This window comes from Camelus ferus, chromosome 11, assembly GCF_009834535.1.
Source record: "Camelus ferus isolate YT-003-E chromosome 11, BCGSAC_Cfer_1.0, whole genome shotgun sequence".
NCBI lineage: Eukaryota > Metazoa > Chordata > Mammalia > Artiodactyla > Camelidae > Camelus > Camelus ferus.
Window position 1 is genome coordinate 27,092,913 of NC_045706.1, and position 17,749 is coordinate 27,110,661.

The 17,749-nt window shown below is 42.5% G+C and overlaps 1 protein-coding gene across 1 annotated transcript in view; it reads left to right on the forward strand.

The window, feature by feature from the left end:
* The window catches only part of HPSE2 (heparanase 2 (inactive)), a 563,834-nt gene that overhangs the window by 536,494 nt on the left and 9,591 nt on the right, over window positions 1–17,749 (forward strand). Inside the window, 3 exon segments of the mRNA XM_032491126.1 lie at window positions 692–837; window positions 7,703–7,820; window positions 7,822–7,850. Of these exon segments, the coding sequence (XP_032347017.1) occupies window positions 692–837; window positions 7,703–7,820; window positions 7,822–7,850 (293 nt within the window).

Below are 17,749 nucleotides of genomic sequence, written 5' to 3' on the forward strand. Positions count from 1 at the left end.
AGAAAATACAGTAGAAATTAAGGTGATGGGGAATAGACTTTTGTAAGTTCAAGTACATGTGTGGATACAGATTGGATATTTATTAATCAGTTACAAATAGACCCTGGAATGGTTAGCAGCATCACATTCCTTCTAGTTTAGAATTACTCTTTTTAGTTTAGAATTATTGAGAATGACCAAAAATTAGCACCACGGTTTGCAGACACTCTTGTTTGCATTTTTGACTCTGGTCTCCTGCCTGGAGGCACTTCTCTCCTTCCCACCACATTAATAGTCTTCAATGACAGGGTTTGGAGGATGACATTTTGGGTTCTCATATTGGTGACAATCCTAAAGATTGAAAATCTTCCATTTTATAATTAAACAGAAGTCATAAACTAGGATGAAAGTAAAGTCATAGAAAAGAAGTTATTTTATATGTGAAAACCTTTGATTCATTTGTTTTGTGTGCCACTCTGGGCCCGCCCCACTGACATTCCTCATTTGATCAGTTGAAAAGGCCACTTTAGAAGTGCCACTTCATTGTAAACTGAAGATGAGTGCTTCACTGGGGTGACCATGCTTACACGGTTGTGTCTCGCTGGTCATGTTTCACTGTACTCCTGATAAGAAGTGGCCTGTGTGTTTGTACATTTACGCAGAACACCTGAATGCGTGTCCTCCTCTGACTCTCCGCCTCTCTTCCCCTCAGGACTACTGGCTCTCTCTCCTTTACAAGCGCCTGATCGGCCCCAAAGTCTTGGCCGTGCATGTGGCTGGGCTCCAGCGGAAGCCTCGGCCAGGCCGAGTGATCCGGGACAAACTAAGGATTTATGCTCACTGCACAAACCACCACAAGTAAGTCTTCAGAGAGATGGCACAAAAAACCACCCCGAGGGGCTTCAGGCCCCTGTGAGAATTTCATACCAGGTGGGACCCCTTTAAGACTTTTGAAAGCCGCTTCTGGAATCATGATACCTGCTCTTTGCAGGTTTCAAATGATCACTGATAAACAGCTTTTTCTCCAAGGAAACCCCCTTTCTCACACTTAGAGGAATTATTCATAAAGGGTTCATAAAAATACTTGCCATTTGTTCATTTATTTCTTCATCCAACAAATTTCTGTTGAGCGTTTTCCCTCAGCCAGCTGATGTAATGCCCGGAAGGCTTATTTGTGTGCCTATGCCTGAACCAAGACTAGGGATATAAAATCTGCTCTTATGATACACCAGCCGAGCCTGCGGAAATAAGTCTCCCCGTGTTGGAGAGCTGTAACACCAGAAACCTAGGCATATGCCAGTGCGTCCCAAGCTGGGCGTGCCTAGATGTAGTCATGCCAGCTTGAGAGCCATTTTCAGTATTTCAAAAACCTTTTCAGCTATTCTAAACATTAAGAGGTTAAATAAAATCTAGGCTTCCTTTTTTAGGGGACCAGACTTTGAATAATCAGCATGGTAATGTGGGGTTTTCATCTAAAGCTCTGGTTGTCAGAGTTGTCTTTAAACATAGGCATAACCATTATCAATCAATCAATAAAGTTTGGCAGATAAAATATGTTAAAACGTGAGGATCGTAAGGTAAAAACTTAAAACTGAACCTAAAGTGAAACCCATCTGACTAAATAAGCTTTCGTACATCACTTCCTATTTAAGGAGCAGGGTAGGCAGCTCTGGAAATAGGAACTCTTTCTCTTAATGCAGAGAGGCCTTGAGGAGAGTGGGAGTGAGGGAGAAGGAAGCAAGTGCCTCCAGCCAGACCTTCATCAGAGCTGATCACGGCTGATCGGGGCGGTGGAGAGCACAAAGAGCCCGAGTGGTCAGGTTACCACAGACGCTCCTTCCCCTTCCTTGATGAGAGAGGAGCCAAGCCAGTTAACTTATCATGATAAGATTTTTCAAAGAATTGCTCTGAGCATAGAGGGGCCAGGGGCCAGTTGTCTTGTCTGTAGATACAAGTGCCTATTGTGGATGAGAGGAGGCTGCTTTGGGCAGAGGCCAGACGCTGTCAACGTCCCTTTTGCTCAACAGGAAGCTCAGTCCAATACCTGACAGAGAGTGACTGCTTTATGGCCTTGGCTGGAGTTATCTGATCACCACACAAGGACACATTGTATTCCTTGTCTCCACCCTGTCCCTGAGGTAACCACCCAAAAGGTGGACCCCCAGCTTCAAGAGAGAAAAATTACTCTTGGCACCTTTTGTCTGTATTGGGAAGCACATCAGTATGTGCCCTTTGGACTCGGGGTCTGAGGACCCAGGGGAAAAATGTCAGTTGCCAAGCCACAGACTTAGCAGGATTTGGGGTTCCTCACAGAGGTCTCCTCATGTAGCTTCATCCCAGTGGTCATCCTGCCATTCTTTGACATTCTTGTGGGAGGTTGTAACTAATATTTTAAGTATAATGTGCACTCAGGGCCAGTGCCTCATTCAGCTTTGTTTTCTTGGTGTCTAGTAAAGTGACTGGCCTGAAGAAGGTCTCAGTGAGTGATGAATGAGTGAATGAATGAAGGCAGAAAGAAGGCTTCAAGACATCACTGGTGATTTACAGTTCTAGCTCCCTTCCCCTTTGCCATCAGCACATCAGCCACAAGGATGGGGTGTGGTGCGGTCAAGAATGCTACCATTTACTAGCGTGAACTCATTCACTGGATCCAGTACTCTCTCTCATCACCCGCTGTCCTCCACTTTCTGTGGGAAGTCACTCCAGAGCCTCTCTGGGGAAATAGTGCCACTGTGCTCTGTCAGCACCACCCCTCCTTCTCCTTACTGAAAAAAGGAAGAGCAGGCTCTACTAATCTACTTCACGGATGACATTAATAATAGTTGGGGTGAAGTCTTTTTTGTTCCTATTAGAGAAGAAAGCCCACGTCAGTGGGCTGGCTGAGGATGAGCGGGCTGGAGTCCTCCATGTCAGTGGGTAGACAGGTAGGCACGAGGAGAGAAGAAGTACCTCTTCTCCTTCTCTTTGGGAAGACACGTGCCCTGTGCCCCCTCATCCTCCACAATAGTCATGACGAAGCCTCCCTGATTCCCTCAGTTTATTTGCGGCCAATGAGGCCAAGGTCACAGAAATGTCCCAGAGTGAGCATGTTAACTTCATGCTGTTCAATCTTGACCAGTACTCTGAAAATATATATCCTTGGTCAAAACAAGGATTGGGTGACAAAGTATAAATTTACCAGTAGGACAACCCAAAGAAAGTGTCTTAAAAGAACTCCTACAATCCAGCGTGTATTGACCCCTTGCTATGTGCCAAGCATCTTGCCAGATATTTGCATTTACATTGTCAAATTGAATTCTGAAGGTTCTGTGGTATCATGCCTAAATGCAAATAATAACGTTAATAATGCAAAGAATTTTACATTTAGAAAGAACCCTTAGCTGTCTTTTGCCTAGTGTCCTGTATAACACAGAAATTCCATTTACATCTCTCTGGCAGTCATGAACCTCTACGTGAATACCTCACTCCTCTCATGGCATCTCTTGCATTGTGGGCCATTTCTGACCTCGTAGAGCATTGTCTTCTTTGACTGACTGAGGGTAAAAGGTCAAACCAGCAGGTGCTTTTCTGCTTTGTGTTCTAGATTCAGCAAATCAGGACACCGGCGGCACGACAGTTCGCACCCTAAGTCCTCTTGTTCAGAGAACAAATAAGTTTTGACTAGGAACCTTCTTTTTATAAACTATTCTGCTAACACAATGTATGTTTCTGAGGAGGAGCTGAAGTCTTTAGCGAAGTTCAGAACCAATTGGAATTGTCTGGTGGATACTGAAGCAAAATTGAGCCTTTTGGGGTTCAAGTTCGTTTATTATTGGCAAAACACGACTTCCTGTTTTTCAGAAGAAGTTTTTTTAAAAGACTCATAAAAAAGGTTCCTGAGGCTTCTTGGACATCAAATGGCTCTTACAAAACAATATTTTGATGAGTTAAGTGTAAATGAATCAGAAACATGTGGATTAAATTTCCCTTAAAATACACAGGGGCTTTGAAATTAGGGGAAAAGATGTTTGGCAAAACATGGCCTGACTTTTACCGAACCCAAAAACGTTGAATTAGATTTGGAGACGATGGACCAACCCAGTTCTCAAACACATTGACTTTCACTGGAAATGACCGTGGATTTCACCGCATCAGCCCCCTTCCCTTCCCTAGTCTCCCATCTTCATTGGAGACATTTCTAGAACAGAAGTTTTTTATCTGTAAGTCAAGATGCACCTCCCCACATGACACCCGCACCATGAATCCACGATATTCCAATTCCAGCCCCCTCTTGACTCACTTCCTCCTCTTGACTCACTTCCTCCTCCTCCTCCCATGGCAACACAGAGATGTCAGGCTGCAGAAGAACAGCCAGAAAGATGAACTCCAGATACATGCATTCTCTGCTGGTGAAAAAGTCTCACCATAACTGAGACATGGAGCAAGATAAGTGTCCTACCAGACAGAAAGGGGCATTAATACGAGAACCAAAAGCCACCTGGACTTGCCGGCATCAGAAGATCAGCAATTGCCTGTAGGCCATACCTTCAGCCAGACTCCATTTTCTTAGGGAACAGATACTCCTCCAAGATTATTTTTTCTGTGGGCAGAGAATGTACATTGTTCAGAACTCTGGATTCTCAACACAGTACTTTCAGGTTGGTGCTGCAGTCCCCGGCCAAGAATGTGTCTTCACAGCCAAAAGGCCTCTGCTTAATGTCCCTGCCCACCAGCCAAGAAGGGAGAGGGAAGGCCAAGGCAGTCTCCAATGCCAGTTCCTACCTAAGGAGGCTCCCTGGGTTCTGTGAGAGCCTCGGCAAGTTGGTCTCCGGGCTGGCGTTTAGCTCCGGTTTGTCTCCCCCAGGGGAACTATGTAAATGGAAATCAGACCATTGGAAAGCAGCTTGAAAAGATAGCTTTTCCTGAAGCAATGCTGTGGTTTCAGGTCTCCCTCCCACCCACCATTTCCCCACCTCCCGCTCTTCCCCTCTGCAGACTCCAAGGGCTCATCCTGCCCAGCTCTGCAGAGGAGAAAATCCTAAGTGCAAGCTCTCTCCTCCTCCACTGCCTTTGAGAAGGTGGTCTGAGGGTAGTTAGCAGAAGGGTTTACTGCAGCCTGGGAAATTGGTACCCATGCGTGCCTACTTTTGCTCACACTCTGAAGCCCAGAGAACTTGGAGTTAATGGTGTCTTCCTCAGTTTGGCACACAGCTAAGCTAAACTTAAAACCCACCAATGGCATATAGTTGGTGTTCTTTGATGATGATAAACACTGACATTGGCTAGCAGCATCTTTTTCAGAGTTCTGGTGACACAAATCTGCTCAAATAAATTGGCATTCCCTCCTGACTCCAAAAGCTAGTTCACATGTTTCAGGAGATTGAGAAGATGGACCAGAGGAAGAGCGACTAGATAGAAGAATCATTTAATAATTTACCAGAATATCAACGTAGGCATCCAAAAAGCCTTGAGTGCAATAATGTACCCTCCTACGGATGCAAGAAAAATCATGGGACACAATACCAAAAGGATATACTTGGGGAATTTTTCTTATAACCTTCATGGATTGCTCTAGGCAAGTGGTTCCCAAACCAAGCTCATCTGCCAAATATCCTGAAAGATTTTTTTTTTTAAATACCGATTCCCAGACCCCAGTCACAAATGGACTAAATAAAAATCTCCAAGGATGAGCCCTGGAAACTGTATTTTAAAAAATCCAAGTGATCATATTGACATGCCCTTCATCACTCACTTCTTAATTAGCACTTTTAGAAGCAAAGATGAGTGACCCAGAGGCTGAGGGGTGCTGTTTCTGCAAAGAATGATATTTTCCTCTGGGCACAGTTGACTTAGAGTTTCTCTGAACTCCTCCTTTGAAGGCAGGACCAGGTCATTTTTTCTGTTTCCTCTCATTAACCCATCCAGATGGGGCCCTAAGGGACCCTTTAGAAGCAAAGCCTTTTTTCCTACAAGAGAGAAGGAAATCATTATGGTTTTGTTGATACATGCTAAAAGGCTCTTGCATGTAGGCATGTAGTTCTCTCAGGCTTCTGAACGTCCTGTGCTGTTTAAAAGGATTCCAAAACAGTGAATAGTTTTATAATCATGGGGTAGGTAAAGCAAAAACAGTAGAAATTAAAAAGGTCAAGAAATTCGACTACTTAATAGTTTGTAACTTTTATGCATCAGAACACAACAATGTAAACAAACTGAAGCAGTCAAAGAAAGCTGAGGGAAACTGCAATATACATACAGACAAAGGATCATCTTTAATAAGTAAATAGTTTTTATAAATCAATAGAAAAATACACAAAGGACGTGAATAGTCAGTTTACAAAAGAAGAAATAGCAAACGGGCAAATAAAAAAATATTGCACCTCAGTGTGAATTTTTTTAAAGTACAAATTAATACAACATTGAAGTCTCAATATTACCTCTCAGGTTGAGAAAGATATTTTAAGATTAGTATCCCATGTTCTTAAGGGTATGAGGAAATGGGTACTCTCATACATAGGTGATGAGAGCAAATTCATACACGCTTTCTAGAGAATTAATATCAATATTATCAAAATATGTATATTAGTCAGGATAGGCGAGGTTCTGCTCTGATAGTGAAGGACCTCCAACCCCCCATGGCTTCCAAAAAGATGTATTTCTCTTGCACACTACTTGTCTGTCATGGTTTGGCTATCGCTCTGCTCCTCATAATCCTCATTCCAGGATGCAGATCAGTAGAGCACCCTCTATCAAGAACACGGTCAGCCTCACAGCAGAGGGTAAAAGACACATGGCAAAATGTGGGCTGCCTAGTAAAGCCACTGCCCAGAGGTTTTAACATGTCCACCCACATCACATTGACCAAAGCCAATCATGGGATCACTCTAAGGTTCAACAGAGCAGGGACAGAAAAATCTTCCCACAGGAAGGGGCACCACTTGGGAATGAACCAGAAGATTTCATGAGGAATCATTCACTGCCTTCCCTTGGACCTAATGTTTCCAACTTCCAGGACTTTGTCCATCAAAAATAATCACGAGGTACAAAAAGTTTATGTAAATGAAGCCCTTCATCACATAATTTATAATGGCAAAAAATTAAAAACAACATGCTCCAAAAGGAGGGGATTAGTTAAATAATATTACATTTCTATCATTGAAGAATTTAGTGTTCTTTTATAAGTAGAATATATAATAGCAGTAACATGGAAGCACATTTAAGCTGTTGATGAGAAAAAAAAAAAAACCTGAAAAAAACTGTGTGAATAATGTGATCCCAATTATGTAAAAACTGAGAAATGTGTCTGAATGTGTCAAAGTACTCAGTAGATATTTGTCAAATTAATAAACTAAAAAATAGTGGAAGGCTGTCTACCAAAATGTTATCATATCTTAAGATAGTTGGATTATGGGGAATTTTTCTTTTTCTTCTTTGTGTTTCTCTGTATTTTCCCCTTTCTTCCCCAATCAGCATGCTTTACTTCCTCAGAGAAAGATATTTTGTTTTCTAAAATCACTGCAGTACATTTAAACAAAAATAAAAGAAGCGTAGTGGGAAGTGAGTTATCTTCTTTGCACAAAACCATAGTAACAAGGCCTTCCTATCTTTGAAGGTCTAGGATGGCCGAGAGCCATAAAGTTAATGCCCTTTCCTGGGGAAGTCCTGTTTTGTGCAGCCTATAAATGATTTAGAAGCCTCTAACAGACTAGTGTGTTTCCATCTTTCCCTCTCTCTCTCTGGATACCAGCCACAACTATGTTCGAGGGTCCATTACACTGTTCATCATCAACTTGCACCGATCAAGAAAGAAAATCAAACTGGCTGGGACTCTCAGGGACAAGCTCGTGCACCAGTACCTGCTGCAGGCCCTATGGACAGGAGGGCCTCAAGTCCAAGTAAGTGCCGACCGGAAATAGCTTAAGAGCCGGACCTGGGTGTGGAGGGAGCTGGAGTCCCCCTTTGCTGATGGTCAAGGTTGCTGCTAATTCACTCAGGGACTGCTTACTCCCTTTAGGACCCTGGTCAAGCCCTTCCCTGTCTCTGGGTTTAGAGTCCCCAGCCAACAGTAAAGTCAAATGATGGACAAAGTATATCTCAACAAGGGCGCTCTTGGTATCTATCTTGACTAGATGATTCTTCATTCTTCAGGATGATCACATTTCAAGCTATTTAGTATCCTTGGTCTCTACCCACTAAATGCCAATAGCGCCCCCACTCATGTGACAACCAAAACCACTGGTAGTTAAGAACCTCGTTCCTTCCAGCTATAACATTCTGTAATGCTGTACCTCCTGTTTGTCGTCATCTACAAACCTCATGGGGCTTAAAGCAAGGAGCACTAGACAAAGGATCAGAAGTTCAGAGATCAGGAGTCAGTTCTACTGAGTTAAAAATTCGGATATAATTAAAAGATTTAATTTGGGGTTAATTTGGAGTATTTTTTAATTTAATAAAAAAGAAATGTGAATAAAAACTTGGGAAGAAAATCAAATCAAATCAAATCAAGTCACTGTAAGAAAAAAATAAGAGACAGTCAGTTCTGCCCCTAAATTTATAACTTTGAGCACATCATCTCTCTGGAACTCAGTTTTCTATCTGAACATTAGGAGAGAAATTATATTTTGGGGACTCTGTGGTTCCTTCAGACTCTATAAATGCATGATTCTGTGATACTCCCTACCTCCCTCAGTCTCATCTAGAGACTATGGTCAGCACTGACCACTACCACCAGAAAGCAGCTCTAGGCCACGGGGAGAAAGGCCTAGTCAAGGGCAAGGCCACCCCAGATCCCAGAGGAAGGCCTCCCAGGAAGGGGATGGCACTGTACAGACTGGGAGCATTCCCATTCCATTTTAATGTTTACCAAGTTTAACAAAGCTGTAAACTTGGAGCAGGTGGCTATACTCCCACAGCTGCCCACAACTATTACGCTGTAATTGTTCGCTATTTCACTGCAACCTTGGTGGCTTGCATTTGGCTTCCAACTGTATGTTCAATGGGAACAAAACAAAATCTGGAAAGTCACTTACTGAGTCTCTTTAGCCCACCCTAGATCTGTACTTTCAGTCTTGGTTCACATACTGGCTCTTTATTCTGGCTACACGTGCATTGCTCTCACTTTTCTTTCCTCTCAGTCTTGCTATACCAGCAGGACTCCCGTCAGCATTTTATCCCTCTCTCCATTTCCCAGTAGTTCACGACTTGTGTGCTGAGTTCTGGGTCTTCAATCTAGGCAGGAGACTGGGTTCTGGTTTACTAAATAATCAGACGACCTGGGCAAGTCCTAATCCCTAGGCCTCAGTTTCCTTGTCTGCAAAATTCAAGACTTGCTATATATATGGTAAGGCCCCTTCCAGCTCTAAAATTCTCATCCTGGTCTAATTTTTTGAGGACTATGACTATGGGTAAATCTCTCACTGCCGTTCAGTAATGACCCTCAAAGTCAAGTCTGGCAGAGGGGCTGACTCCTCAGCAGTGACTGTGACATTTCAGGGTCCTCCAGAACCCAAGAGATTAGGAGCTGAGCCCGCCCAGTGTCAGGAAGACCAGGCGTACCACGTGAAAGGAGCTCACCAAAGGCCATGTCCATCAGGCTGAGGCGTCAGCCCCTGCTCTGCCACTTGCTGGCTGTGGGTCCTGAGGCAAGTTACACAATCTCTGTGAGCCTCTGTCTCCTCATCTGTAAAACCTTGCATGTGGAGAGGAGTAAGTGAAGTTATCCACGTAAAGTTCCTGACATGGTAAATGCTCAGTAAATGCCCACGGCCTGCCTTTTCCTCAACTCAGAACTCTAGCCGGCTGGGGAAGAAAAGGGAAACAACTGCTCTGAGAACACTCTTCAAAAGTAGTCTTCTCAGACTTTTAAGATAATGTGTGGCTAAAACATTTGTTAAGATTATGATAAGAACTGCATAAATGCAAAACCATGAAATGTGAGGAAATGATGGTCCGAGAGCGGCATCACTTAAGAGCTTGTTTCTCCATCAACCAAGGGTACAGGCATCTAACCCTATTTACCCTGCTCCACGTCCCGGCCTCCAGGATTGCTCCTCTGATGTTGGAAGCTGGCCACACCTTGGCCCGTGTCCTGCCTATACCTGTCCTTAAAGGTGACTGAAGTGACTCTCACTGGCTGCCAACACACTGTATTTTCAATTCTGTGGTCTTGCACCTCACCCTGTCACCAGATTGGTGAGGAGCTATGTTATGGCTTTGTTGAGAATGTCAGAGAGGGACAAGGAAATAGAGAATTTCATTCCACAGGAGTCCTGAAGAGGAATGTGGTAACACCCAGTAAGATCAAATAGCAATGTTGTGCATTTGGAAGAAGAAGGAGCTGGAACCGGAAAGCCTGGATATGAATCCAGTTGCTACCATTTACCTGTGTGGTCAAATCTCAGCTCCCTTACCTGCCAGATGGGGTTATTGTGAGAATCAACTCAGAACCTTATGGATGAAACGATGCCTCCTAGAAATGAAAGTTTGACACGCTCACGCATACACATACATAGATATGAATAGCAGACATACACATAGGACTCTACATATATTGTATTAAAGACAGTTTGAGATCAGAAATCAACAGAACTGGATTCCAGCCCTTATCTTGCCACTACTTCACTGTGGAACTTTGGGCCCTCCATTCACTCCTCTGAGCCTGTTCCTCTTCCTATGAACCACTGCTAACTTAACACCTCTGTCGTTCTAAAGAAGGTGCTGCACCATCTTGGACTGTAAGCTGCCGGATAGGGGCTGCCGGGTGCATGGTCAGTGCCACAGCCAGCACTCCTGTAACTGCTAACGAGAGCCAGAGCGCTCAGTGGTTCTGGGATGAGGTCTCACAGGAAGGGTGTGGTTTTGGTGTGGCAGACTCTGCAGGAAAGGATGAAAGGAAATGCTAGGAAGTGATTTCAGCCTTTGGTGTCTCCTTCTCTCTTTTATAAGCCTCTAGAGCCAGATTCTGTATTCTGTGTCTGCTAATTCCTTGCTATAGCCTGAAGCCATATTAGTTCAGAAGAGGATGGAAAGCTCTGGGAACCTGTAATTGCTCCTGTCTGGGGGAACCAGGAAGAGTATATAGAGTGAGTCAGTGTGCCATTCAAGCCACCAAGTGGGCACTTTGGCTTAGAGTTTCAGGAGTAGGGAGAGGCCAGCAAAACTTTTTTGAATGGTGAAGAACATAGGGTAATTCGCCTTCTCTGAGAATTGCCATCAGGGAAGGAAAGATTTTAGATTTCTGAAGGGTAGCTCCGTGTGAACTCAGGACTCAGTGAACTCAGGGCTATCAGGTATCACACAGGAAGCGCCCCTGGGGCCACTAACCAGGCACAGTCCAGGTCCACAGTGAAGGTTCCTGTTTCTTATCTCAGTGAGAGAACCAGTCATAAGACCCACTACTCAAGTCTTGACTCTTTATGTAAGAGACAGTTCTCAGTCAAGGAACCAGACAGAAGGTGGGTGCCCTGTACCCTGTGGGATAGAAAAATGGAAACTTTTAGAAAACTGCAGTGTGTACCAGGGAAGGGTATTCTGTGTCTGGAATACATATTCTTCAAGGATGGCTGAAGGGAATGGGGAGATTTAATTTAAGGAAGGAAAAGGGTAAATTATAAGGACTTTCTTCAGATATTCAAAGGACTGCTAAATTAAAGAAAACAGATTTGGCCTAGAATCCTCTAAAATGATACAAAACCAGGAGTGCAGTTTAAAAGGGAAAGAGTTCACCACAAAACGAGCTCATTTTCCAAAGCCTTGTTTGGTTTGACTGAGGACAGGACAGGCTTTCTTAGGAGGCAGCCTATTAATCAAAGAGTGAGCAGCCACGCCGGCCATCTCGGAGATGCTCAGAGAGTCCTCAGTCAGTGGGAGGTTGATTACTGCTTCCTATCAAATTCTAAAGTTCTATTATTCTCTTCCATTCCTGTCCACCACTCTCACTTCACTTTGGGAGCCTGTTGTCTCTCTGGTCACAAGAAAAGTAGCTTCTTCAAGCCACTAAAAGGCCACACAAAGAAACTGGTGCTACAAGAGAAAGTGGTGGTAATACCCAGACATTTCTCCCAGAAATCTCTGGCTGCAGGTCCCTCCCCTGTCATATTCCCTGGCTTCTCATCTTTCTGGGGGAAAGAATAACCATGCACACCCAAGACAGTAACAGTTCCCCTTCTAGATAAGTCAAGAAGGGCAGCTCTGCCATCTACAAGAGAATTTGCCCAGTGCCTCATGCAATCACAAATCAATAAACATTGTCCTCTAGGGAATCAATTCTACTCAAGACATAAATAGCTCCAATGTCTTTCAGCAAACAGAGAAGCAAAATAAAGTTGGGCCAAACAAGTCAATCTACATCAAAAAAAAAAAAAAAAAAAAAAAAAAAAAAAAACAGGAGGAGGAAAGTCAAACCAGGAGCAGGTGTTTGGTTCAGATCCCAGCATTCTTCCCTATGTGTCACATTCAATTCCATTTGGAGGGAAAACTATCCAAAAACTGGAAAAGAAGGAAACAACTTTCATCACACTAGCTATTCTGTCCTGACAGCTGACGGGGAATCAGCAGACGCTAGGAATCCTGGGGCGGAACGACATTTTCAGGTGGTCTGGTTCATTCTCCTGCCCTCAGACAGTCTGTGGCTAAGATATCTGGACCAGAAGACTGTTCTGTGTTTAAAGACCTCTGGGAAGGAGTGCCCAGTTTCAATCCTGTCTGAACACTTAACTTTATGAGAACACTGGGGCCTGCTGCGCCTGTGGCTGGGACTTCACAGATGATAAAGAGCTTTAATAGCCATTATCTCACTTAACCTCCTGAGCAGCACCATGAAGCAAGTAGAACACTTCTTGCCTCCTCCCATTTTAGAGTTGAAGAAACTGAATCTTAGGACCCTAAGTGACTTATTCAAGAGTCACACAACTATTAAGTGATGGAGCTAGAAAGTACCAAGCATCCAGTTCTCCTGGCCCCGAATCCACTGCACTTTCTTCAGCACTGCTACACCGAGTCCAATAATATAAAATTATAATGATATTGACAAATACACAGAATAGATAACTGAGCTCTGTTGTGACCCTGTCTGGGTGAATTTCAGCTTGGGCTTATGAGTATAACGTATTATGTATTCATGATACATTATGAATATATTTGAAAAGTATTAGATGACGGAGCAGTGTTCTCTCCTTTAGGCTAACTCATTCCATTTCCATTAACTTTTCTTCACAAGTCTTAATTTCAGATCTTTCCTAAAAGTTCTTCTCTGAGCTGCTTCTAAGATTTCATTTCCCAGTCACAGAATTTTAGTGAAAACAATTTTTTTCCTCAAGAAAAGAGGAATTCCCTGTTTCTTCTATGTTCTTCTCAAATAAAAGGATTATTAAATCCCAGGAGTGACTGTAAATTGGTTTAATGTAAATTCTCCAATAATCTCAGCATATTATATTCTGACGCCATGCACACAGACACTGCCAGCTCCCCTAAACCTAATGCAGCCCACTCTCAGAGGGAAAGATGCTATCGGGGAGGCTTCCCAGGGAAATTGGAGAGTGTATTTCTTCTTCCACTCATCAGCTTTGATTGAGATCCTACTTTGTGCCAAACATAACTGTTCCTCTTCAGCACTTAATCTGGCTAAATTCTTAATAAGTTGTGTTCCCATAACTAATAATAACTCAAGAATCCCAGGTAGACAAATTAGGGAAAAAATCTGAATGTAAAGTTTAATGTGATGCTTCAGCTCAGAATGTCCTGATCATCTTAATGCCAGGCCACATCATCACCTGATCTTCAAGAGCTATTTAATAGGAATATTTGTCAGGGGAGGGGATTCTAGGATCTCTGCCCTCAAAAAGTTCCTCTTTATTATTAGAAACAAAAAACTAACAGGAAGCAGACTGTGGGTGGTGCCATGAGAGAAGTGCAGAATATTTCTGCTTTGGGGCTAATAGGTGCCATATTAAATGGTTAAATTTCATATCTGCATGAGCCTCTTCTTCAGCTGCCATGATTTTAGCTGAAAGAATTTCAAAACTCCTATGAACCAAAAATCTTACTGCCTATTCTGTAAAGAAATGAGCATCTTTTTTTTTTATTTTTCTACATACTGCTTACTTTTTCCATCTCTCTGGGATATAACTTTTGCTTTGATTTCATCCTCATTAAATCCTCTATCAAAGGAAAACATTGGCATCTAACTGCATGCCTTTAGAGAGGTGTCATTTGATGTTAGCCAAACAGAGTGGTTCTGAAAATACTCAAGTAACTCCCAGGTGCTAAGACTTTAAAAATATCTTTGTGTCCCTGTTGGAACAGACCACATTATGATATTTCATCTCCAGATTCAGAGCTTGGCCAGTACGAAAAGTCCTGAGGGCTGAACTGGCCACCACCTGACCTAACACAGATGACTGGAAGCATGACATTTATTTTGGAAGATGGACAGATCTGGCAGAAGGATCTGTGGGAAGACCTTAACCTTAAGAATTTTATACCAAGACTTCTCACCCAGAAACAAAACCCGAAGACTTGTTTTCTGGAACCAAAGGGCCATTACTCCATATCTCAGCAGACTCAAGACATCTTTAAGTTTTTAAGTTCTATACTGCTGGTATTAGTTGGTACCTGGAGTTTCTGAACTCTGATTGACCAGATGTATTCCCTGCAGGTTTCCATTATCTTCATTTGTCTGGGATCATTTAAATTAGTTTCTTCTTAAAACAAAGCAGCCTATAAAAGTTCTGCAGTTATTCAAAGATGGCTTTGTAGAGGAAAATTTTGGAAGTACTCTTGGAGATCAAGAAGTTTCTTCTATAACATCCTTGACAAAAAGCCTGTCAGCTTCAGTTTGATGAGACTGTTCGTCTCGTGAGTTGGCCCACTTAAGGACTAGACAGGTCTGATTGTAGGAAAGATCCTCCTTACTTGTGGCCAAAGGGCATTTTCTTCCCATTTCTACCCTATCTTTAGAAAAACTAAGCAGAGTAAATCTGTACCATCTTTATAACAATTTTCCAATCTATCTCCCCTTAGAGTTCGAGTCTCCAAGCTAAACCGTCTCAGCTTCTTCACCTATTCCTCAGGTAGCAGGTTTCCTGATTGCTCACTGTCTGTTCACCTTGGAATCCACTGTGTTATAGAACCTTATCTCATGTGATTAACTGTTCAATTTTCGTACCTCAGACAAACTTAGTCATGGAGGTCTGGGAAGTAGTAGGCAATGTGAAGACTTTGTGCTTACAGTTTACCTCAGAATCACAGAATGGTAATATTTTAAAATCTTTTCCAACTTCATAATGAATAATAATATTATTTTAATTTGTATGCTTTGTGTATTAGTGAGGTTGAAAATTTTTCATGTGTCTATTAGTATTGTATTGGTTTTATGGATTTTCTACATCCTTTGCTTATTTTTCTATTAGGCTGTTATCCGTTTTATTAATCATTTGTAAGTTTTTTTCTAATGTAAGCCAGTTTCCCCTTTGCTACCTATCATATGTACTGAAATATTTTCTTCAGTATTCTATTCGCTATTTTTCCAACTATTTCATTCTTAGTGTATTATCTTGACATACAGAAGTGTTGCCTTTTATACAGTTAAATCTGTCTTTTGCTTTGTGGTCTCCTCCATTCCATTTATATGTGTATCTATTCATATTCCTCAAATAAGATAAATATACCTTTATTTTCTTCTTGTTTCTTTTTTATTTCACTTTTTATATTCATTTCTGTAATACGTTTGGAATTTGCCTTGATGTTCTGTAAGAGGTAAGAAGCATCACTAGTGCTGTTTAAGCTGAGAGAGTGTGAGGAAACCTGTTCCCCTCTTCAGGGCTTCAGGTGCTGGTTTAAAAATGTCAGGAAAAAACAGAGGATCCTTTTATAAAAAGCAAGTGTTAGGATGGAGACCTCTTTTACCTGGAGGAAACGGCCCTGCTGGTGCAGATGCTACCACATCACCTGCAGCCCTTTTGAAAGGCCACTCAGAGCCCCTCAGGCAGACAGAGGAGCCGCAGAGGCTGGGAGGGCAGAGTGCATGGTGAGAGAGGTGCCTGGACCAGGAGATTTACGAGCCGGTCCAAGTGAACAGGAAGGTGGTATTTACTCCAACCAGCGACATTGAAATTAGTGTTCCAGTTCAGAAGGTCTGAAATAGACACTGCAAAAGTATATATATAAATATATATGAGTATTGTGTACTTATAAGACCACTCATACTTAAGGCTCAGAGTCAGTCTGTAGAAAAAATAAAGAGAAATAAATATATAGGGAAATGAGCTTTTCAAATTTTACTTAATGTAAGTTTACTCACTGAAACTTAGAGGAGTTTGGATTCTTTTAACCCTTGTGCTCACCTGCGGGTGTTTGGAGGCTCACCGAGATAGTAGCTATAAGCAATATATACAGTATTATCTAAGTAAATAATTATATACATATCTAGAAAATACAGTAAGGGTACTGAATGACATATTTAACCCCTTAGTTCCTTGTGCCCGAAAAGAGCTTGACCAGTCTTTGTGGGGAGCTCTCTGTGACACCACCCAGGACCTAAGAGAAATCGAAATGACGCTAGAGACCTTGCCCTTCAAAAAAGCACAAAGTTTTGCTTTTCAGTGCTAAAGAAATGTGGACTTGTTATCCATGCAAATGTTCCATCAGCTTTGGTTCTGAATTCCTGCTGTAAAGTGCTTCACACACACTTTCCTGGTACGTACTGAGGAGTACGTTCTTCTCACCAGAGTACATACGACAAGGAGAAATATTAAATGCGGCAGCTCCGCATAAATAGCAGAAGTGCTCACTTCAGACTATTCAACAAAAAATTTGCCTTTGAAAAGTTCACATCTTTCTTTTAGATTAAAAAATGTGGCCTCTTAACCTGGTGCTCCAGTAAGAGTAAGAAAAGATCTGTTTATTCAAAATAAATTCAGAATGTAATGGTTAGGAAGCTATTTGATTTGCCTCCATTCCCAGCTGCAAACATACTCCCACTCTTTCTTCAACCTTTGCTGCTCAACTATGGCTGTGCTTTGAATTACCTGGGGAGCTTTAAAAACCCCAATGCCCAAGCTGCACCCCAGACCAATTAAACCAAAGTCTCTGGGCTGGGACCCAGACACTAGTATTTTTTAAAGCTCCCCAGGTGATTCAAATATGTGGCCAAAGTTGAGAACCATTGTCCTTCTGAAAACACTGGAACAGCATCCCAGCTGATTTGCATCTTTGATTTCACCCAGATTCTATTCTTCATTCAGGCACTAAGCCATTTTGCCAAAGGTGTGACCATGCCAGGAGCCCCTGGGAGTTCTCTATGACTAAGTGGAAGGATGTGTACGGCTCCCAAGGGTTTTACTGTTTGTTTTGTTTTAACTCCCAGATTAGTAATGTACAGATCGCTGTGCAGATTACAGGATTATAAAATGCTTTTATATTTTACCGTGACTTGACATCTTAAACCAAAATGTTTAGGAATCCAGCATTTTCAGTGTTATTTTCTAAGAGTTTTTCGTTTGTTCTTGACCCCAGAAAACAATTTCTTCCAGCTCATTCTGAGCAGCTGGAATCTCTATACATAGCTGTCCATCAAGGCAGTGGTCTCCCCACCCAGCTTCCACTCACTGGGGGACCCTTGTTGCAAGCAGAGATTTACATTCTGTTCCAGAGGACCCAGACGAAATCCCGGTAAATGGGCACTTTAGAGTAAAGCTAACATGTTTCCATGGCAGTTGTTTCTAAACTGAGGGGCAGAGAAGCAGAATGTTTGGGCAGTTCTGGTGGGCAGAGAGGAATTGGCCCTTGTCGTCTTCTC